Here is a 22,977-nt window from a genome sequence, read left to right on the forward strand (position 1 = left end):
GCTTCACATCCAGTTCCTCTCACCCCTGAAGAATATCACCAGAGAAGAGAAGATCAGGGACGGAGCTGCAGGCAGAGAGAGGTGCAACACGCTGCAGCCGGCCACTGTGGGCCACAGCGGGCCACAGCGGGCCACAGTGAGCCACAGTGGGCCACAGTGAGCCACAGTCGGCCACAGAGGCCCACAGTGGGCAGAAGTGGGCCACAGTGGGCCACAGTGGGCCACAGTGGGCCACAGTGGCCCACAGTGAGCCACAGTCGGCCACAGTGGGCCACAGCGGGCCACAGTGGGTCACAGTGGGCCACAGTGGGCAGAAGTGGGCCACAGCGGGCCTCAGCGGGTCTCAGTGGGCCACAGGGGGCCACAGTGGGCCTCAGCGGGCCACAGTGGGCCACAGCGGGCCACAGTGGGCCACAGTGGGCCACAGCGGGCCACAGTGGCCCACAGCGGGCCTCAGTGGGTCACAGCGGGCCTCAGCGGGCCACAGCGGGCCACAGTTGGCCACAGTGGGCCACAGCGGGCCACAGTGGCCCACAGCGGGCCTCAGTGGGTCACAGTGGGCCACAGCGGGCCACAGTGGCCCACAGCGGGCCACAGTGGGCCACAGTGGGCCACAGCGGGCCACAGTGGCCCACAGCGGGCCTCAGTGGGTCACAGCGGGCCACAGTGGACCACAGCGGGCCACAGTGGGCCACAGTGGGCCACAGTGGGCCACAGTGGGCCGTGTTTCGCCTCAGCAGTGAGAGTGGATGTGGCTCAGACCTATGGTTTACTTTTCTTTACTTAGGCCTTAATTAAAAGCCACACTGGGGGACTTTCTCAGAGGAAACGGAAAAAGAGTCTGAAAGAGCAAGCCAGTGATTGTGATGGTGTTGTTATGGCAACGACCATGTGAAGACAACATTCATTTATGTGTAAACAGAAGAGGAAGAGAACACGTTTAAATAGACACTAATTCAATTCAGTTTTATTTACAGTTCCAAATCTTAACCAAAGTGATCTCAGGACACTTTACAGAGCAGGTAAAGACCACACTCTCTGACTTATTTATGATTTACACAGACACAACAATTCCCCCATGAGCAGCGATCTCGTGCACACAGTGGCACTTCCCTTTAACAGCAGGAACGGACAGACGCAGATCTGTGGAGGACGGACGTCACCACCACCATCAGCAGAGACCTGAACGCAGGAACACGGCAGCAGGCACCACCACCATCAGCAGTGACCTACACACAGGACCACGGCAGCAGGCACCACCACCATCACCAGGGACCTGCACACAGGACCACTGCAGCAGGCACCACCACCATCAGCAGAGACCTGCACACAGGACCACGGCAGCAGGCACCACCACCATCAGCAGAGACCTACACACAGGACCACGGCAGCAGGCACCACCACCATCAGCAGAGACCTGCACACAGGACCACGGCAGCAGGCACCACCACCATCAGCAGAGACCTGCACACAGGACCACGGCAGCAGGCACCACCACCATCAGCAGAGACCTGAGAGACGACAAAGCACAATCATTAGTAATTACTAACATGCACTGATGAGACATGAATGATACAGGGAGGAGAGAAGCTCAGAGGATCAGGAACAGGATGATCCCCCGGCAGACCCGGTCTACAGCAGCAGAATAAAGGTCTACTAAGCCCGGACCGTATGGGGACGTTGTCTCCTTCCTTGGGAGTTGGTTCCACAGGAGAGGAGCTCGGTGTTTCCCTAAATCATGTGTTTCTGTGCAGCAGCACAGGGAGAAGGAGGGGAAGTGTGCAGCTGGAGGGGCTGAGTTCAGGGGGCGTTTCTCTGCTGGCTTTAAAGGAGAAAGTTGACACTGGTCATTCCTCTTCCCGGTGATGTGGCCAGCAGGGGAGCAGACGGTTCACCGCTATCACATGTGTTGAAATGCGCCTTTAGTCCGCTTTTGTTGTGAGTTGTGCTCCAGTGAAACCTAAAACCAAGGACACACTTCGTAAAGGGGCAGGCTGTTTGCAAATGGGTGTTGCAGACTGAGCTGGCAGCCGACGGTCCCGGGGCAGGTCCTGCCGCTGAGGTCTGTGTGCACATTTCTGGGAAAGCCTCCAAAGCTCCGTTTCGCCAAAGAGAACCTGCGGATGAGCACAGACGCGTTTCCCTGCGCACAGTCAGCAGCGCAGTGTGCACTTTCTGCACTTCTCTTCCTCCTGATGAGCGCGTCACAGTCCGTCGGACACAATGCTCGAGCATTCTTTGGATAAATCCACTCATTAGCGTTTTAACAAAGCGCGAGTGTGTGTTTGGAGATGTGACGTGGTCCAAAACTCTTCGCCCAAAGACTTGATTCCTTCTGCCGCAGTCTGAGGAGTTCCTCCGGAGCTGTGGATGTTTGTGTAACAGAATCTCCTTTGTCCCGATCTCCGGGGATCAGAACTGTAAACGGAAGTGTCGCTGGGATGAAGCTGTGGATCTAAGTGTTTACGCACGAACCTCCGAGAGCAGACGCTGAAGGGGGACTTCCTCGGCTGAAGGCATGCTCACTGGCACACCGGTGTGCGCCGATCCCGCACACTGCGCCTCTTCATCTGGAATTAATTGATTCACATTCGCAAATGCGCTAAAGACGCGCCGGGACCGCGGCTCCACCTCTGGATCTTTCTCTTCCCCTCGGTGACTTTAACTGACATCTGGGCAGAATGCGGGGGGCTTTTGTTCTCACTGTAGCTGTGGTGTATCTGCTGACATGGACAGGCGAGGCCGACACACAGACTCACTTAAAGCGGGTGCAGTCGCACAGACGCGCACGGCTGGGGCGCGCCTATCTGGGCGCAACGGACACCAAGGAGCGCCCTGTTGGAAGAATGCGCCCCGGGTTTGGTTCGGCCATCTCGGTGCACAGCTCCAGGAAGGAGGAAGGTGTGCAGGCCGATGAGGCTGCTCCAGTGTCCGCTCGGACAGGGACTGTGCAGGGCAAGAGAGCGGGAGGTCGGGGTTTAGTGACGAGGAGAGCGGGGGCCGGACAGCTCGGCTTGTCCCGTCAGCCGGACATGCTGCAAGACGCCCCGGGAGCGAGAGCGAGGGTCGCCCGGATGCCCAGCGGCGCCGGGTCACCTAATCTTCTGGCCAGTTTCGCAGGAAAGAACCGCGTCCTGGTGATCTCCGCGCCGCACGACTCAGACGGCTACTACCGACTGATGATGTCCCTCCTGAAGTCCGATGTTTACTGCGAGCTCGCCGAGAGACACGTCCACCAGATCGTCGTGTTCCACCAGGAGGGAGAGATGGGGGGCAAGGTGAGGAGGATCAGCGCGGAGGGGAAGGTGATGGAGGAGCCGCTGGACACGGCGCTCATCCCCAGACTCATGAGCGTGCTCAAGCTGGAGAAAGGTGAGGACCCGGGGTGCAGAGCTGAGGATTGGGGGGGGACAAAAGCCCGTATGGTACCGTAAATCATACTTCATAGAGGCTCAGTAGCATTCAAAAGGTTCTGCACACGGAACCATTGACTGTGTTTATTTGTCCTGAATAGTCCACAGAGTATCACTGTTTACTTCAGTGTTATTAAGAAATCATAATTTTACTTCACTGTTATTGAATATTGCTGAATATCAAGTAGGATAATATTTTAGTCTAAAACATTGTTCATAGGGAGTTAAGTGCTGTTAATAAGCACATTTGAGGACTTTTATTTAAATTCTGACATGTTCAGTTGTTTCATTGTATGAACTAGAATTGTAAATTTACTGTTTTTAAATTAGTAAGACTCATTAAATGTATTTTACTATAAAAACAAGTCAGTTTTCCAGTGTGCATTAAGACAATTATTATTATATTACAAGTTTTCTAAATATACAAGTTACAGACGACTGTGACTCAGTGGGAGAGTGGGTCGTCCTCCATCCGAGAGATCAGTTCGATCCCCACCTCCCCCGGAAGTGTCCTTGGGCAAGACACTGAACCCTGAATTGCTCCTCGTGCTGCACATGTGTGTGTAAATGTGTGTGACTGGTTAGATGTAGATGTCCATCAGTGTGAATGTCTGTGTGAATGTAACTTCTGGTGAATTTAGAGGAAATCTACGGACACAAAGAGACAAAGTGAAGTCAAATAAATGTTTTTTTTCCCACCAGTCTGAAAGAAAACGTGTCGAGGAAGGAGAAAAGTCTAAAACCTCCTAAAAGATCAGATAATGTAACGGTGTTTTTCCTGTAGAGTCTGGAAACTCTCCAGTTCTCATGATCTCTCTCCAAAGCCTCTGATCTGTCCCCACGGTGATGTGTCAGTGTTTCCTGTCTGTGCCCAAACGTGATGAGTGATGTGTTGACCCGCAGGGAAGTTCGGGATGGTGCTGCTGAAGAAGACCCTGCAGGTGGAGGAGAGGTACCCGTACCCTGTGAGGCTGGAGGCCATGTACGAGGTGATCGACCAGTCGCCCATGAGGAAGCTGGAGAAGCTCCGGCAGAAGGGCTTCGTGCAGAAGTGTAAAGCAGCCGGCGTGGAGGGTCAGGTGGAGGAGGGCACGCTCACAGGTGACCGTCATACACTTTTTACACCGGTATCACACTTAAAGGGTCAGTTCGTATAAATGACACAAACAAAACAGATTTCTCTCTCCACAAAAAGATGCAAAATGACTAAAAATAGATGCAAAACCATCACAAACAGATGCAAAATGACTAAAAATTTATGCAAAACCACCACAAAAAGATGCAAAATGAGTAAAAATAGATGCAAAACCACCACAAAAAGATGCAAAATGACTAAAAATAGATGCAAAACCACCGCAAAAAGATGCAAAATGACTAAAAATAGATGCAATACCAGCACAAAAAGATGCAAAATGACTATAAATAGATGCAAAACCACCACAAAAAGATGCAAAATGACTAAAAATAGATGCAAAACCAGCACAAAAAGATGCAAAATGACTATAAATAGATGCAAAACCACCACAAAAAGATGCAAAATGACTAAAAATAGATGCAAAACCACCACAAAAAGATGCAAAATGACTATAAATAGATGCAAAAGCACCACAAACACTTAAAAAGCGTGAAATGTTGACATGATGTTCATCCTCTCGTCTTGTGGTCCAGTAGATGCACCTGTAGAGAGGAAACCAGGGAAGAAGATCCAGAGAAAGCCGACAACGACCACCACAGCCGCCACCACGAGCGCAACTACACGACCAACCACGACAACTACCACCACAACAACCACAACCCGGCCCACCACAACCAGGGCAACAACAACAACAACAACAACCACAACCACCAAAGCCACCACCACCAGAAGAACCACCACGAAACGAACCACCACCACCACCACCCAGAGACCCACCAGAGCCCCCACCACAGCGCTGTGGTTCCCGGCCCCCAGAACCACCGCTGATCCGAACTACTACAACCGCAGGGAGAGGGAGAGGTACCCGGCAAAGACCACCCCGGCCGGAGATAACCGCACGGACAAGGACAACAGAGACCCGCATGGCCGCAGGGTGGTACCTGCCACACACAGACCCTCCAAGATCAAACCCACCAAGAGGAAGAACGGGGCAGAGAAGGTGAGTCCAAGTGTCCGGGGTCCTTCTGCACCAGCAGGGGTCCTTCTGCACCAGCGGGACTCTGTGACGTGTCTCACGATGTTAACGGGATTAAAAATAATGTGTGTTTACTTCACGGGATTCAGATCTAGGGACAGGACGATGTGAGAGTTTCATGTCATGAATAAATAATAATTATAACAATAAGAAGTTTATTTATAAAGCACCTTAAAAAAACAGACAGCACATACAAATCTATACACACACACACACACACATACACATACACACACACACACATACACACATATACACATATCAACAAAGCAAGAAACGATCGGACGCCGTTAAAGAAACAGTAACGACAGATGAATAAAATGAAATTTACAGATGATGGAGTAAAAAGACAAAAGAAAGACAGCATCTCATATGAGGAAGTGTTTAAAAATGTGTTTGAAGAAGTGATTTGAATTAATACAACTGTGAAATTGACAATGTTGACAAACTGTTGAGTCCTTTAAAAGTACTGCTACTAAAATATCACTTTAGGGGTCGTCACACAGTACTTTTCCCAGAGATGCAAAACCACAACATTTTAATCAGTAATGGAAATGTCTTAGGGCGCCCTCCCACTGTTCCTCCGTCCCGTGCCCCGTGCTTTAGGGTCCTTGTCCCCCCCTCCAGGCCAGTTTGTACTCACACTACCTGGGCCTCGGAGAATGCTTCTTGCTGCCTATACGTCATCACGCCGTAACACGTCACACGCATTGATGACGTCATGGCGATGCGTGGCTTTGTTTCCAGATCTTTCCGTAGACCTCGGAGTTTTTGTGCGTCTTGTCGACTGTTTTTGAATCTTTTCATCGACCAAATCTGCAGTAAACACTCCACCTCCGCATCACACCAACGTGAACCTTTCACCGCCATTGTTTGAAATGTCCGCGCATGGTCCCTCCTTCTTTTTTCTACGTCCCAACAGGCGCACAGGAAATGACCTCAGAACCGCCGTAGGCCTCGTGCTCGTACACGTGCACACGCTCGTGCTCGTACACGTGCAAACGTGCTTTACTAAAGCCCACCTCTCCCAAACGGGCCGTGGACGGCAAGAGTGCCGCTCCTAGGCGTGGTACGGTTGCACTCACACTGGTCAAAGGAACCAGACTTTAGCCGTGGAACCTGTTTGGGCACGGGACGGACGCACAGTGGGATTGCGACCTTAAAAAGCTGTAGACATTTTATTATCACTCAACCAACAACATCTATTTATCTGCACAGGTGTTGACTAACGAGTACGAGGACAAGTATGAAGCGAGCAAGCCGACAGCCAGCGACCCCGAGGAGACGGAAACCTTCCCCGACGTCAGCCCCACCAAGAAGGTCAAGGGCAAGCACGACAAGAAGAAGAAGAAGAGCGACAAGGCCGCCAAGAAAGCCGAGAGGAGAGGAGGGAAGGCGGGGAAGGAGGGGAAGATCGGGGGAAAGAAAAACGGAAAGAAGCTGTCCAATTACCCCGAGAGAGAGGACTACGCCAAGCCCACGAAGAGGCCGACGCCCCCTCCAAAGGGCTCTCTGGCCTCCTTCCTGGACTACTTTGAGAACAGGAGGCGGCTGCTGGTGAGGACTGCACTCATCTGCCAACAGAACACACACAAACTTTAGGAGAAGTGTTTGGTATTCACATAAATCCTGTGGTTAACATAAAAACATCTTCAGAGACAATAAGCGAGAGACGTAAACTCATCATTCGGAGCACTGATCCAACACAAACGTCTGCTGAAACCATTCAATTTTATCCTATTTTGTCTCGACTTCCACCTTTGAATGCTGTCTTTTCTGTTCAAAACGCGTCTCACTTGTTTATTGTTTATAAAAGTAGAAATTTTGAAATGAAGGTTACATTTTGAATAGTTCATATAGCATGTTTTCTAATATAATGCATCGACACTTAGATAAATCAAATTAAGCATCGAGACAGTTTTTTCCTGTAGGAAATATTAACAGAGATGCTAATAGGCGGACGTGGCTAACAGTGGTTAGCTCGGGGCAGCACGGTGAAGGCATTCAAAGGTCTTTTTTAACCACTAATGCTGCTGAAAATAACAGCAAACCTCTGCAGCAGCATGAGAAGAGTCCCTACACACACACAACAAAGCACCAATGGGCTCCTTCCACTGTAATGGACTTTACTATGAGAGGAGCTGGTACAGGGGCCAGTAGGTAAGTCTTTAAAACACTCTTTAATAAACTCTGGCTTCACTAACTACGCTGTTGCTGCTTTGTTTTGTGTGTAGGGACTCTTCTCATGCTGCTGCAGAGGTTTGCTGTTATTTTCAGCAGCATTAGTGGTTAAAGAAGACCTTTGAATGCCTTCACCGTGCTGCCCCGAGCTAACCACTGTTAGCCACGTCCAGCTGTTAGCGCCTCTCCTGGATTTCTCCGTTGATAGTTCATACAGGAAAAACTGTCTCGATGGCTTATTTGATGTAGGTAAGTACCGAAGAACACCATGGGTTGATTTTACTCCGTAATGACACTAAGTCTGCTTTGCTTCTTGCGGCCTGTCGGGGTCTGTGTGCAGACGTTGGACACTGCCCAGGTGTTAAAGGACCAGGTGTGTGTTTGTCAAAAGGACTAAATGTCAGGTGAAAGAGGCGCTTCATGAAGTTCAATCGTAGCTCATTATTTCTTTAATTTAAAAGACAGTTTTGTTTATTTTTGAAGTGTAAATTAAGTGAGTGGAGCTGACCCGCCTGCTGTACCCTCGGCCCGAGGCACATGGTCTTCAGACAAAGTGAGCAGTGGATCGGGGGGTGGAGATGATCTACAGCGTGTTGCAACTTCAATAAGAGGAGGTTTATCCCCCCTTATCAGAAAGTTATAAGAAATCTGAACACCTGGAGAAGGAATCGACTGTTGATCAATGTTTACTGTAACCGACCCTGTGCTTTGGGCCCGCGGGTCGTTCACTTGTTATTTTCTATACTGTCCCTGCTTCATAATCACACTGAAGTGGTTTGTAACATGAACAGACATAAAGTTTACAGAGCTGCGATCCGAGCGGCTGCACAGCTGCGTGCTAACAGACTGAGTGTCTCTGTAGAGACTCAGATCCCAGCAGCGCCGCGGGCGGGCTGGGGAAATATACCCCGTCCTCCGCCTGCAGGTTAATGTAAACATCACCTCTGCAGCAGCACTGTGTGTGTGTGTGTGTGTGTGTGTGTGTGTGTGTGTGTTTTCATTGCATATACATGACACTCTAACCTCCCTGCCTTCCTTCCTCCAGCTGATTACGTCGCCCGGTGAGGAGAACACTATGTATGTTCAGCAGAGGGACGAGTACCTGGAGTCTGTGTGTGAAATGGCCATCAGGAAAGTCTCCATCATCACCATCTTCGGCTCTCTGACCAACTCCACCATGAAGATCGACCACTACCAGCTGGGTGAGTCTCTCATCGGGGGACGGGACGCTTCAAAAGGCTGTTGTTTGGATCTCTGATAGGCTGTGAAATCCATGATTGGCGGGATTAACTTATTTTGCCATGACTGCGTTTACGTAACGTCACAGATTCATAACAGTAAGAGCTGTAGACGCTCTGAGGGCGCACTCACACTGTCCTTCCGCACCGCGCCAAAACAGGTTTTTCGGGTCAAGCCTAGTGCGTTTGACCAGTGTGAGTGCAACTGCTCCGCGCATAACTGCGGCACGCTTGCCGTCCACGGCCCGTTTGGGAGAGGTGGGCTTTAGTAAAGCGCGTTTGCACATGTACGAGCACGAGCGTGCGCACGTGTACGAGCACGAGGCCTACGGCGGTTCTGAGGTCATTTCCTGTGCGCCTGTTGGGACGTAGAAAAAAGAAGGAGGGGCCATGCGCGGACATTTCAAACAATGGCGGTGAAAGGTTCACGTTGGTGTGATGCGGAGGTGGAGTGTTTACTGCAGATTTGGTCGATGAAAAGAATCAAAAACAGTCGACAAGACGCACAAAAACTCCGAGGTCTACGGAAAGATCTGGAAACAAAGCCACGCATCGCCATGACGTCATCAATGCGTGTGACGTGTTACGGCGTGATGACGCATAGGCAGCAAGAAGCATTCTCCGACGCCCAGGTAGTGTGAGTGTGCCCTAAAATCTGAGGCGTCCTGATACCAGTTTAAAGCTCTGGATCTACCGCTCAGTCCTGGTTCCTACCCTCACCTGTGGTCATGAAAGCTGGGTCAGGACCCAAAGAACCAGGTCGCGGGTCCAAGCGTGTGAAATGTGTTTCCTCAGGAGGGGGTCTGGAGTCTCCCTTAGAGAGAGGGGGAGAAGTTCAGCATCCGTGAGGAACTCGGAGTAGAGCCGCTGCTCCTTTGTGTTGAAAGGAGCCAGTTGAGGTGGTTCAGGATCATCTGGTCTGGATGAACCCTGGGCGCCTCCCTAGGGAGGTGTTCCAGGCACGTCCAGCTGGGAGGAGGCCTCGGGGAAGACCCAGGACCAGGTGGAGAGATTAGATCTCCACACTGGCCTGGGAACGCCTCAGGATCCCCCAGTTAGAGCTGGTTAATGTGGCCCGGGAAAGGGAAGTTTGGGGTCCCTGCTGGAGCTGCTGCGCCTGAGACCTGACCCTGGATCAGAGGTTGAAGATGAGACAAATGAATGAATACATGGACAACAACACATGAGGAAGAGCGGATGCAGAACAGCAGTTAAAGGGTCTTTAAAGCCCCGTTTGTAACTTATTATAAGGAACAGTTTTCTCTCTGAGCTCCTTCAAAAGGACCTGGTGTTTTAAAGAAATGCGCTGTGTCATCTGTTTTCAGTATTTTGAGACATTTTATGGCTGTGGCGAGTGCGTGTTAACTTCAGGACACGCACTCGCCACTTTGTAAAACTTTATGAGTCTGTCGCTCCGCATGACAACAAGGTTTTATACTGGAAAAAGTGCCGAGGTGACGTCAGCCGACGCCGACGCCGCCACCCACCTGTGGTCGGACTCCCTTACACTTTATTTCCACGTTAGGTCAGTGAGTGTGTTAGTGTGTGTGAGTGTGTGAGTGTGTGTGTGTGTTTGTGTGAGCATGTACTGTATACAAACAACGGGCTCTTTCAGGGCTGCCCCTCCCCGAGTTAGTGACCTCATAGTGTGGAGTTTTAGGTTGCAGACACAGCATGTGTATTTTATTGTGTCTCTTTCTCACGTGCAGCTCACAGCAGGAGACTCTCCACGTCAGTCTTCTTCTCATATACTGGAAATATGCTGTTTTGGTTTAGCACGCAGGAATATACCACGCTAACGTAGTCGGTTCGTAATTGGGTCAAAAACAACATTAAGTCATGTGCAAACGCGCTTTACAAAAGCCCACCTCTCCCAAACGGGCTGTGGACGGCCAGCTGGCCGCAGTTATGCGCGGAGCGGTTGCACTCACACTGGTCAAACGCACTAGGCTTGACACGAAAAAAAGGTTTTGGCGCGGTGCGGAAGGACAGTGTGAGTGCACCCTAAAGTGTTATCGTTAGAAATCAATTCACCATCCGCGGCACATCGCCATCGCCATCCAGCCCCCACTACACACTCAGTACATTTACAATCAGTGGCGTCTACTTGGTGTCCAGACGTCATCGTGCCCAAATACAGTTCTATTGTTTTCTAAACAGAATGTGCTTATCAGGCCGATGTCCCCAGTACACAGTGACCTCGGCCTGTTATTCACTTTCTCAATCATGTTTTCTTCCACAATACCGGAACGAATGACAAACGGGAGCCAACCGACGAAGAGTTTACCAAGTAAATGAGAACAACGGTCCGGCGCTGCATGCCTGTCACCTCCTGCTACTTCCTGGAAGTGATCCGTGTAACTCGCTACCTTCCTGTTCCTGGACAAACAAACACAAAGGGGAGAGAGGAGGGACTGACAGAAGCAACTCTTGACAGATTTAATACATTAATAATGCGGAAAACATTCATTACATTCTCTAAAACGTGATCGGAGCAGAGCTGCTGCTCCACTGAGCTCATTCACGAGGAACACAGTGACGTGACCCCAGGAGCTGAAAGTTTAGTTTCCTCTGTCAGGTTTATAACTACAGTTTTTTTGCTGCTTAAACATCCCACGGTATTTGACGCAGTGACTTTACTGCACGCATGGAAACGTTTACAGTCACTGAAAGCAGCAGTGGCGTGCACAAACTCGCTAAGGGGCAAAAAAATGAATGAAATAAATTAGTTTACACCAAAAAGACGAATTAATCTGAATTGTTTCCAGAGAATTAACAGGGAAATTTAAAGTGTTAATTCATTGATTCATCTTCATCCGCTTGTCCCTGTCGTGGTTGTGGGGGGCTGGAGTCGATCCCAGCTGACATCGGGCGTGAGGCGGGGTCCACCCTGGACAGGACGCCAGTCTATCACAGGACACATAGAGACGAACAGAGACAGACAACCATTCACACCTACGGGTGATTTAGAGTCATCAATGAACCGAACACCTGCACGTCTTTGGACTGTGGGAGGAAACCGGAGAACCCGGAGACGTCACACAAATCTACATAACAAAATCAATCACCAGCACTTTTCTGAAAAGTTCAGGGGCGTTCGAAGTGACCACACAAAAAAGGCGGAGCGGCTGTGTACACTCTGGCACGTTCAGCTCATTGGGAACCATTGAAAAAACACTCTGTTGATACAGGCCACTACTCCATAAGCCTTTTCTCTGCAAAACACATTTGAAAATAAGTTAATTTACCTTCACAATCTCACCTCTGTATCTTTCTGTCTCCAGAAAATGACAAACCCATGAAGGGTCTTCGTCAGGAGGACCTGGTGAACCAGGATCTGATCACAGAGCTGAGGAAGGAGTTCAGCATGACCCACGATGACTTCTACATGGTCCTCACCGACGCCGACATGAGAGTCAAGGTGAGGGCTCGCTCTCTGTAGATGTGTCCCAAAGTTAGGTCGACCTGGGGTCATCGTGGCACGCTACCAGGGACCTGGGCTGCCTGTTATTCAGGGTAGTTTGATCAACAGCCCTGGACGGATACCTCAGCTCCACCTCTGAACAATCGACTGCAATTAACAACCTGAATTTTCCCGCTTCTAGGTCTAATTGTATGTAAGTTCACAGCTTCACCAGCTTTCTGCCCAACACTTTCATCCTCTTTCTCTTTGAAGGTGGATGCACGCGTCCTCGTAGTGCCAACGCGCTGCCTTCACTGAAACACTGCTTTAATTTACTCAACATGACATTTGCCCCACACCCGCGTGTGTGTGTGTGTGTATGTGTGTGTGTGTGTGCATGCCAGGGTAAACCACCAGGCTGTTTTTGGACGGACTCATCAAAGAGGCCAGTGTTGGCGTCTCTGCTGACAGAGGCAGAGACAGGGCAGTCTGTGAACGTACGGGGATGTGGGTGTGGGTGTGAAGGAGCAGCACATTCAGCGTGGAGGCGGCTGTGAGAGTCTGTGGCTGGGTTACATATTCATGCTGACATTGTTTAGTATTTCGTAAAGGGTTTAAACCTTGTGCTGCTTCCCAGAAGTTATTCTGAAGAATGTGTGTGATGTGGTGAAAGGTCAGACCACTTCAACATGTTCATCGCTTTCTTGGAAACTGCCTCAACAGCGTCTCACCCCGTGTGTCGTATCCAGGATATTGATTTATTCATCCCGCAGCTTCACCACACTTTGTATTCGACCTTCGGGAGAATAAATCTGGTTCTCGTTGATGTTCTTTTGTCAGCAAGCCTACGAGGTTCCCATTGCCATGAAGGCTGTATTTGACTACGTCGACACCTTCTCCTCCCGCATCCGAGAGATGGAGCAGCAGAAGAGAGATGGCGTCGTCTGTAAGAAAGAGGACAAGCCCCGATCGTTGGAGAACTTCCTCTCCAGGTAAAGTTGTTTCTGGAGTTTTTAAATGACCTAAAGTTATGTGGACATCCAAAGCCCTGATGCACCAAACAGACAGAACGAGCAGAGACGAAGGCGGACTGCTGTGTCACCTCACAACGCAAAAAATCGGGCTCCAACGCCGTTTTAATCAGCTGCAAGCTTTTCTGAGAGAACCACGTCTTTATGGACCTGGCTTTGTCTTGATCATTTCCTTAGTTGGAAGCACAGTATTGTCTAAATTTAGGGATTTAGCATTAAGTTTTTGCTTCATTGCAACTTACCCACGGACAAAAGCCCTTCAAGTATAAAATAAATCTACTACCAAACACCTGAGGGACGTATTTTACATGAATATCTCTTCACTGGCAAAGCTTTAATAAAGCTGTTTAAAGTGTTCAGGCGTAAAATCCTCCCATGGTCTTTTACGTACATCTAATAAACCATTGAAATAACAGCAAACCTCTGCAGCAGCATGAGAAGAGTCCCTACACACACAACAAAGCACCAATGGGCTCCTTCCACTGTAATGGACTTCACTATGAGAGGAGCTGGTACAGGGGCCAGTAGGTAAGTCTTTAAAACACTCTTTAATAAACTCTGGCTTCAATAACTACGCTGTTGGTGCTTTGTTGTGTGTGTAGGGACTCTTCTCATGCTGCTGCAGAGGTTTGCTGTTATTTTCAGCAGCATTAGTGGTTAAAAAAGACCTTTGAATGCCTTCACCGTACTGCCCCGAGCTAATCACTGTTAGCGACTCTACCAGATTGTCTCCATGGCTTATTTGATTTGTGTAAGTGCCGGAAAAGACCATGGGATGATTTTACGCAACGTCAGTCAGCTTCTCTTAGTCATGACTCATCGTTCAGGAGGTTTTTGTTTTCAGAGGTCTCGTAAAAACGCTGAATAAAGCAGTTTCACATTAAAAATCAGTGTTTCTCCGACGCTGTTCGGCTGCTGCTAACGTTAGCTCAGCGTGTTTCATTGATCACTGCAGATCCAGACATCCGACGACTAAGGGCGCACTCACACTGTCCTTCCGCACCGCGCCAAAACAGGTTTTTCAGGTCAAGTCTAGTTTGTTTGACCAGTGTGAGTGCAACCGCTCCGCGCATAACTGCGGCCAGCTGGCCGTCTACGGCCCGTTTGGGAGAGGTGGGCTTTTGTAAAGCACGTTTGCACGTGTACGAGCACGAGTGTGCGCACGTGTACGAGCACGAGGCCTACGGCGGCTCTGAGGTCATTTCCTGTGCGCCTGTTGGGACGTAGAAAAAAGAAGGAGGGACCATGCGCGGACATTTCAAACAATGGCGGTGAAAGGTTCACGTTGGTGTGATGCGGAGGTGGAGTGTTTACTGCAGATTTGGTCGATGAAAAGATTCAAAAACAGTCGACAAGACGCACAAAAACTCAGAGGTCTACGGAAAGATCTGGAAACAAAGCCACGCATCGCCATGACGTCATCAATGCGTGTGACGTGTTACGGCGTGATGACGTATAGGCAGCAAGAAGCATTCTCCGAGGCCCAGGTAGTGTGAGTACAAACGGGCCTGGAGGGGGGGACAAGGACCCTAAAGCACGGGGCACGGGACGGAGGCACAGTGGGAGGGCGCCCTAAAATCCTTCATCTGCTTCAAATATAGAGTTAAAAACCACCAAGATCTGAAAAGTGTTTGGTCAAAATGTGTCTTAACATTAAATTTGTGAAGCTTCTGACAGAAAGGACTTTTCTCTGGACAACGTAAGAACACAACTCAGCTAAATATAGAACATTAGTCGTTAACAGTAAGTGGTTTTTACACATTTTAAAGCAGAATATCCTGTATTTTATATCTTTAAATGTTCTGCAGAGCGGTTGGCGGTCAGAGTTACTGGCTCGTTTCTGCTTCTGCTCCCATCAAACAGCTGCTGCAGCATCTGGAGGATCTGTTTGTGTGTTTTCCACGGATATTAAAAGGAGCATAAAGTCGACTTCAAGGCTGAATCTCTGCAGTCCCATATTTTCCTCAGATGGCCGTCTTCTGTTACCATAGAGACCCGAGTTTCAGCTTCAGATCTCAGTGCTGCGTTTTGACCATAATTCGGGGTTGTCACCCTCTGGCAGTAATGATATGGGAACACGTCGGCGTACAAACCCCTCGTGTTAGCACAGAGCTTTCACTGCCGCACCGAAAGGGGCCACTTAAACTTAAATATTCTGTGATTGCAGGTTCCGATGGAGACGACGCCTGTTCATCATCTCCGCCCCCAACGACGAGGAGTGGGCCTATCAGCAGCAGCTCTACTCCCTCAACAGCCAGGCCTGCAACCTCGGTGAGTCACCAGACATCAACCTGCCGCCGCGCTCCGAAAATAACCGACTGTGACCGCTCAGCTCGCTCACTTTCCTGAAGTCTGGAAAACAACTTTCACCAGCGACGACCGTCAACAGGATGCTTTTAAACAATGAATCCATGCAAAGTGATCCGTGGGCCAGGCGGGATCTCGCGTGTAGTTCTTCTGCTTCTTGCTACGTGAGAGTTAGCACGCTGTCAGTGTCAGAGAAGCTAATGTGCACGGGGACCTCTGACTTTCCAGTGTTTGTTACAAAGCTGGATATAAGCCTGTGAATGTTCAATCATATTGATAGGCAAACATGATCAATGTTTGATGGGGATACGTCGACTGTGGAGACGTGAGGATCCCTTTCTTAGCTTTATGAGAGTTTACGGAAGAAGAACTTCTCCAGAACTCCATCAGATTTGAGGTAGCTTGTTTCTAGCGCCCTCTGTGGCGGTCAGACGTAACTGCAGGTGATCTTGTTCTTTCAGAGCCTCCATCTTGTCACGTTCATGGTCACTTTGTGTGCTGACTCTTTATTTTCTTTTGTAAACTTTACTGAAACATTCATCTCTCTACGTCTGGTCCGTCCCCTAAATGGTCCCCTCTTAAATCCACACACACACGTTCCTATTACACTTCTGTCCTTACTACAAGCCTGACTCAGAAGTTGAGTTTCATGATTTCTGATTACAAGTGAACGCAGCATTACTGTTAGTGACAATCTGGGCCAGCGGACCAACGTCTGTCAGCAGCGTCACTAACATGGCAGCTTATTTACATCTAGAGAGGGAACGTCTCCACAGACACAGATATCGGAATAATCCAGAGGCCTCGGGGAAGACCCAGGACCAGGTGCAGAGATTAGATCTCCACACTGGCCTGGGAACGCCTCAGGATCCCCCAGTTAGAGCTGGTTAATGTGGCCCGGGAAAGGGAAGTTTGGGGTCCCTGCTGGAGCTGCTGCCCCCGCGACCCGACCCCGGATAAGAGGCTGAAGATGAGATGAGATTCAACAAGTGCTTTCATTACAGGTCACATGACCAATCCCCATTGTTTTAACTCACTCTGGGATAGAGAGAAACCTAAAAGACGATTAAATATATGGAAATCTTATGGAGCACAACTTTAAAAAGCGTGCTTGCAGCTGAAGTTCACTGCTGTTCTGAGCAGAGGAAGTCCGCTAGCCGCTAACTCATTAACACTGGAACAACGTCAGTCGTACCCTCCGTCTCAGCTGAAAACGGAGAGAGTCTGTCCGAGTCGTGCTTTACCCGAGCAGTCTGAAGGGTGTAGAGGTCTGTGTGGGCTCACTGTGGCAGCCTGGGGTCGTTTTCAGGTGATTAACTAGAAAAGAAACCGTTTATGACACATTGGCGTTACGCGCGGAGCTGGCTGGCTTCTGCAACCGACTCAATTCCCATCCTGACTAAAAGTTTGATTCATGATGTCTGGAGTTAGTGTGTGCACAGCCAGGCAAAAGACAAGAAACACAGATTAAAACACTGCCTTTTTAGAATAATACATGAATCATAGTTGAGCCTTGCAGTGTCGGACCTATTTTGGTGTATTTTGCCTGGATGTGTGCACACTCGGTCGCTCTTCTGGAACAATCCAAAAGCTGTGAGTCAAAGCTTCAACAGTAAATCTGCCTTTTTGGAAAACATGTCTGAACACTGTTTTTCCATATGATCTAATCAGATGACTGAAAAGAAAAGCTTGTGTTGCTTATCAGCAGCCCCAGAGCAGCCTCGTGTGTTGCTCTTGGCGGAGTCGGCCTCGGACAAAAGGGGGCCGACGGGGCTGAAGGTCGGACGGGTTTTCATCCTGGTATTCAGCCCTTGGCTCTGCCTCCTCCTGTCTTTCATGTGGCTTTCTCCCTTCAGAGGAAACAGCTCATTGGCAGGACTCTCTGCGGACCACCGCGCGCTCTCCGCCCCCTGTACACACAAACCAGTGCTTACTGGTTCCAGTAAAGAGCAGCCGCAGGGAAGATGCCGTGTGTGACCAGTGACTTTCTCTCTAACATATCTGCCTCTCTCTGATGTGTTAATGTGGTTGTCGTTGCCATGGTGACAGGTCTGAGGCACATCGCCATCCTGAAGTTGGTCGGCACGGAGCTGGTGGATATGGGCGGAGTCCTGGAGCTCTATCCAATCAACGGTAAGAACTTTTTCATCTAAAATAATGATCGAGGATCAGACTGCTCTCTTTCACTGCTCGTATTTATACTAATAAATGTAATGCACTGTTTAATTTGTGTGTAACCCTCGTAGTCTTGCAGCGCTGTCAGAGAGGAGGTCGGGGTGGATGAGAGGGTCAAACTAACACAGCTGTTGGTTTCCCGTTACTTCACACACTTATTTGAACCCAAACCTCGACCTTTTTCCTAAACTGGAGATGTTTTAGAAGTGAGACGGTGCAGCTCAAAGCAACTTCCTGTGTCTGTGTCACTTGTTTCTCTGTGAACACAGATTATAACTGTCCCCTTTTCACTGAAGTAAACATCGGACCCTAAGACACATCTCTCCTGAACAATCTGACACCAAAGCGTCATTTTTCAGATGGACAAATCAGGGAATAATTAACTTTGACCTGTTCCTGTCTCAGCAACCAACTCTCGCAACACAGCAAAGCTAACGTCAGCTAGCATTCGCCTCTAAGAACTAATTTCCATGAGGCTAAATATCAGAGATGAAAGATTTAAAGAAAACATCAAATTGCACTTTTCTTCCGGATAAATTTAGCCTATTTTTTTAAAAGACAAGCTTCAATCTTCACTGAGTAATAATGGATTTCTAAATGCAGGATATAGACATAGATAGAGATATAGATAGCCTATATTGTCATTGCACAAGTTACAGTACAACCAAATTAAGGGTGCTCCCACAGAGACATTGCTATGAGACATATATTCTACTGTATGCTCTAATGCAAGGACGAGAATAGTTGATTCCTAATTCCTGATCTTTGCTCCATCCAGGGAGCGCCACCGTGGAGCGCGAAGGGCTGACAGGCTCGCTGGTGAAGGACATGAGGAACTACTTCCAGATCAGCCCAGAATACTTCTCTATGCTGCTGGTCGGGAAGGACGGCAATGTCAAGTCCTGGTACCCCTCCCCCATGTGGTCCATGGCTAATATCTACGACCTGGTGGACTCCATGCAGCTACGCAGACAGGAGATGGCCATCCAGCAGTCTCTGGGCATGCGCTGCCCCGAGGACGAGTACGGCGGCTACGGCTACCATCAGCACGGATACGAACACGGCTACCAGGACGGCTACCACCAGGGCTACGGTTACTAACTGGTGCTTTCACACATAACTCTTTTAATCTTTCCTTCCTGTCCTGCACCAGGCAGTCGGCTCAGACGGACCGAGGTCCTTGAATGTTTTGTAGCACTTAGTGAAAGCCTCACAGATGTCGCTTTCACCTACCCAGAGCTTTGATATATAAATAGCATAGTATGCTGCAAGTAACGTGTAAGGGGCTTAGATCAGCCAATAACTGTGTAGATGTGTGAGGTCAATAAAGGTCGGTGAAGATTTTGAGCTTGTCAGACGATTTTTACAAATAATTAAGAAATAACAAAAACGGACTTTCATGAAGCTTTTGGGGAAAACAGACACGAAGAAGCTACAGCTACAAACCAAAGCAAGAGACAAGAGCACACGGAGACAAGGGAACACGGAGACAAGGGAACACGGAGACAAGGGAACGCGGAGACAAGGGCACACGGAGACGAGGGAACACAGAGACAAGGGAACACAGAGACAAGGGAACACAGAGAAGAGGGAACACGGAGACAAGGGCACACGGAGACAAGGGAACACAGAGAAGAGGGAACACGGAGACAAGGGCACACGGAGACAAGGGAACACCGAGACAAGGGAACACGGAGACAAGGGCACACGGAGACAAGGGAACACAGAGAAGAGGGAACACCGAGACAAGGGAACACAGAGACAAGGGAACACAGAGACAAGGGAACACAGAGACAAGGGAACACAGAGACAAGGGAACACCGAGACGAGGGAACACCGAGACGAGGGAACACCGAGACGAGGGAACACAGAGACAAGGGAACACCGAGACAAGGGAACACCGAGACCTCTGTCCAGACGAACGTAGGTGTTTTCGAAATACAAACTTTGACTGCGGCTCAACACCGACGTTATTCGCCATCTTGGCCCGTCCCCAACAAAAACAACAACCTTCTTTAACACCACATCCGGTCCCTTCACAATAAAGGTCCCTTCACAATAAAGGTTATCTTTCCCATACAGGTTGACATTTGTCTAACTGAATATATTAAAACAGTGCAACAGTAAGTCAACACTTTAGACGTGAGCAGCTGACGGAGAGTCTGATTCTAAGTTGCTGTTATGGACGACCTCGCCAAAACACTGCTGCTCAGTAATATCTTTGTGTGTCTCATCTCTCTACGTCGTCCTCAGACGAGCCGACCATCGTCGTCTCCAGTCATCTCGGTTCTCCGTACATCTGGCCAGCTCATCTGTGCTCTCTGCACTAGCGTCTTTCTTTAGTACGCCCACAAAAGTCGGGGTGGGGCGTCCTCTTGATCAAAGCCCATGTGTTGGTTCTGGGAGATCTTGGTGTCTCCTCGCTCCTATCTTTGGTAACGCCCCGTACAGACACTTGTTGGTGATATGTTCGTCCTGCTTGATGTTCTGCACTGCACGCAACATTCTGGTGTAGCATCCATCCAGGGATTTCTGTAGGGCTCGTGTGAGTGTCCAGCATTCACAGCCGTAGAGGAGAACGGACTCCACGGTCGCAGAGAAGAAGCTGATCTCGATGTCCAGGGGGAGGTTGGATTTCCACACACTGGTCGTGCCATTAAGAGCTCTCCAGGCGACGCTTTCCTCACTTTAGCTTCCTGTTCTGTGGAGCCGACCCATGCGCCCAAGTACTTAAAGTCACCCACCTCCCTCAGCGCAGTACCCTCCAATGTTGTTAGGGGCAGATGTTCTTTGGGGATGTTGTAGGTCATGACCTCGGTCTCCTTTGCATTTAGCCTGAGGCCAACGTCAGCACACTCCAGCTCCACTCTGGTTAGGAGGTCATGCAGCTACTCAACCACATCCAGCAACAGAGACGTCAGCGTCATCTATTCATTGATTGGGTGAAATGGACTTCCTGTTAGGAGTGCTGTCTCCACCTGCTGCTTTGGCATGTGCATGACATTGTTTGAGGCGGATTTTGCGGTTTAATGTAGATCACACTGGTGGTGTGGACGTACCGGGGGCCATAAAAGTTCAATTTAAAAACCCCCGTGTTCATGTGGACGACGCCTGAGAAACAAGGAAAACACATCTTAAAACCCCCCCCGACGTTTGTGTGCATGCACGTTTCTGAATGTGTGAATTTGTAATAGAGTTTTGCAGCTGTGGAGATATTTTGTGCACGTGTAAAAGCGTTTTATGCACGGCTATAATTTGCACAGGGTCAAACACAGAGAGAGGAAACGTGCGCGCCCATCTGTCAGACTTTGTGAAACCTCACTGCTCCTCACAGATTTGAGTTACATGTGCACATAATATCTCTACAGCTGCAAAACTTTATAACAAATTGACACATACACACATATAAGTGGTGTGGTGGTTAGCACTGTCGCCTCACAGTGAGAGGGCTCCTGGTTTGAATCCCTGCTGGGGCCCTTCTGTGTGGAGTTTGCATGTTGTCCCCGTGTCTGCGTGGGTTTTCTCCGGGTTCTCCGGTTTCCTCCCACAGTCCAAAGACGTGCAGGTGTTGGGTTCATTGATGACTCTAAATCACCCGTAGGTGTGAATGGTTGTCTGTCTCTGTTCGTCTCTATGTGCCCTGTGATAGACTGGCGTCCTGTCCAGGGTGGACCCCGTCTCCCGCCCGATGTCAACTGGGACCCCCCCCCCCCCACAGGGACAAGAGGCTGAAGATTATTGAATGAATGAACACACACAAGTGCAGGAACTATTTGTCACAAGCTCCAAATCTCACCCGGCCTTAACTGACCTCGCAGAGACGAGCCACGAGGTTCAGGGACCTGTTGTAGTTTTTGTTTTAGGGATTTCAAACAGAGTGTTTTGCACTTCATCCTCTTTATCCTGTCTCCTTCACCTTCCAGGTCAAACTTTACACTTCCATGTTATCTGCACCGACCTTTGATGTTGTAGATAACGGGCTAAAATAAGACATATGTGTATTTATTGGACATCTGTTGCATCTGAGGTGCAGCAGCGATGGTTTTATGAAAAGAAGCTGTCACATTTTTTCTCTTTTGTAAAGTTTCTGTTGCGATATAATGTTCTTATTTATACTCGACTGTGCTAAAAGACAAATAAACATGTGTTTACTACCCGTGATGCTCTTTGTGTTGCTGTGCAGAGTTAATACACCTGAGCTGCAGAGCTTCAGTGGAAACTGCTGCACCGTAAGAATCTTTAGTGCAACAGCTCCGCCTGGTGGTTATTATTCAGGTTACACACACACACACACACACACACACACACACACACACACACACACACACACACACACACACACACACACACACACACACACACACACACACACACACACACACACACACACACACACACACACACACACACACACACACACACACACACACAATTAATGGAGGGGGCTGGCAATGGATCAGTGCCCCGAGCAGTTTGGGGTTTAGTGCCTTGCTCAACCTCTGCAGTGCCCAGGAGATGAACTGGCACCTCTCCAGCCACCAGTCCACGCTCCATTCATGGGCCACACAGGGATTCGAACCAGAGACCCTACAGTTTCCAGCCAAGTCACCTACGAACTGAGCTACTGGCGCCCTAATCAACCATTTAAAAAGAACCAACAACCCTATCATGTAATTAATGGATGTCAGAGCGAGGGGGCTGCCAATGGATCAGCGCCCCGAGCAGTTGGGGGTTCGGTGCCTTGCTCAACAGCACTTCGGCAGTGCCCAGGAGATGAACTGGCACGTCTCCAGCCACCAGTCCACGCTCCAATCATGGTCCACACAGGGGTTCGAACCTGCGTCCCAGCAGCCATTTAAAATGAACCGACAACCCTGTCATAGATTTACCTTAAGAGTTTTTTTTGTCTTTTTTAGAGGGGGCAAGATGTTCAGGGGGCAGGAGGTGAACAGTAAACGCCACAGAGAGGCGGCGTTCACCATCTAAAAGCTGGAAACATGAAGAGCATTTTGAGGTGCAGATCACTGTCTCACCTGTTTGTAGTCATAGATCATAAAT

The 22,977-nt window shown here is 49.3% G+C and overlaps 1 protein-coding gene and 1 long non-coding RNA gene across 3 annotated transcripts in view; both read left to right on the top strand.

Annotated features, from left to right (window-relative positions):
- Positions 1 to 22,075, top strand: part of LOC310952953 — a 403,897-nt gene extending 381,822 nt beyond the window's left edge. The window contains exon 2 of the long non-coding RNA XR_014593384.1: positions 21,645 to 22,075. This is a non-coding gene — a long non-coding RNA (uncharacterized lncRNA). The remainder of the gene's footprint in view (positions 1 to 21,644) is intronic.
- ccdc80 (coiled-coil domain containing 80) lies at positions 1,849 to 22,075 on the top strand. 2 transcript variants are annotated; one of them, XM_083921790.1, is made up of 10 exons: positions 1,849 to 3,372; positions 4,317 to 4,514; positions 5,082 to 5,548; positions 6,803 to 7,141; positions 8,811 to 8,967; positions 12,288 to 12,424; positions 13,247 to 13,398; positions 15,605 to 15,708; positions 17,794 to 17,877; positions 18,698 to 22,075. In XM_083921790.1, the coding sequence occupies exons 1-10, from the start codon at positions 2,682 to 2,684 to the stop codon at positions 19,018 to 19,020; spliced, it is 2,652 nt and encodes an 883-aa protein (XP_083777916.1). In that variant the 5' UTR covers positions 1,849 to 2,681; the 3' UTR covers positions 19,021 to 22,075. The 2 variants fall into 2 exon arrangements, with proteins under 2 accessions (XP_083777916.1, XP_083777917.1); XM_083921791.1 differs by having other exon boundaries at positions 5,085 to 5,548.
- Positions 22,076 to 22,977: the final 902 nt, after the last annotated feature.

The sequence above is a fragment of the Echiichthys vipera genome (genome assembly GCF_963691815.1).
Source record: "Echiichthys vipera genome assembly, chromosome: 10".
NCBI classification, from domain to species: domain Eukaryota; kingdom Metazoa; phylum Chordata; class Actinopteri; order Perciformes; family Trachinidae; genus Echiichthys; species Echiichthys vipera.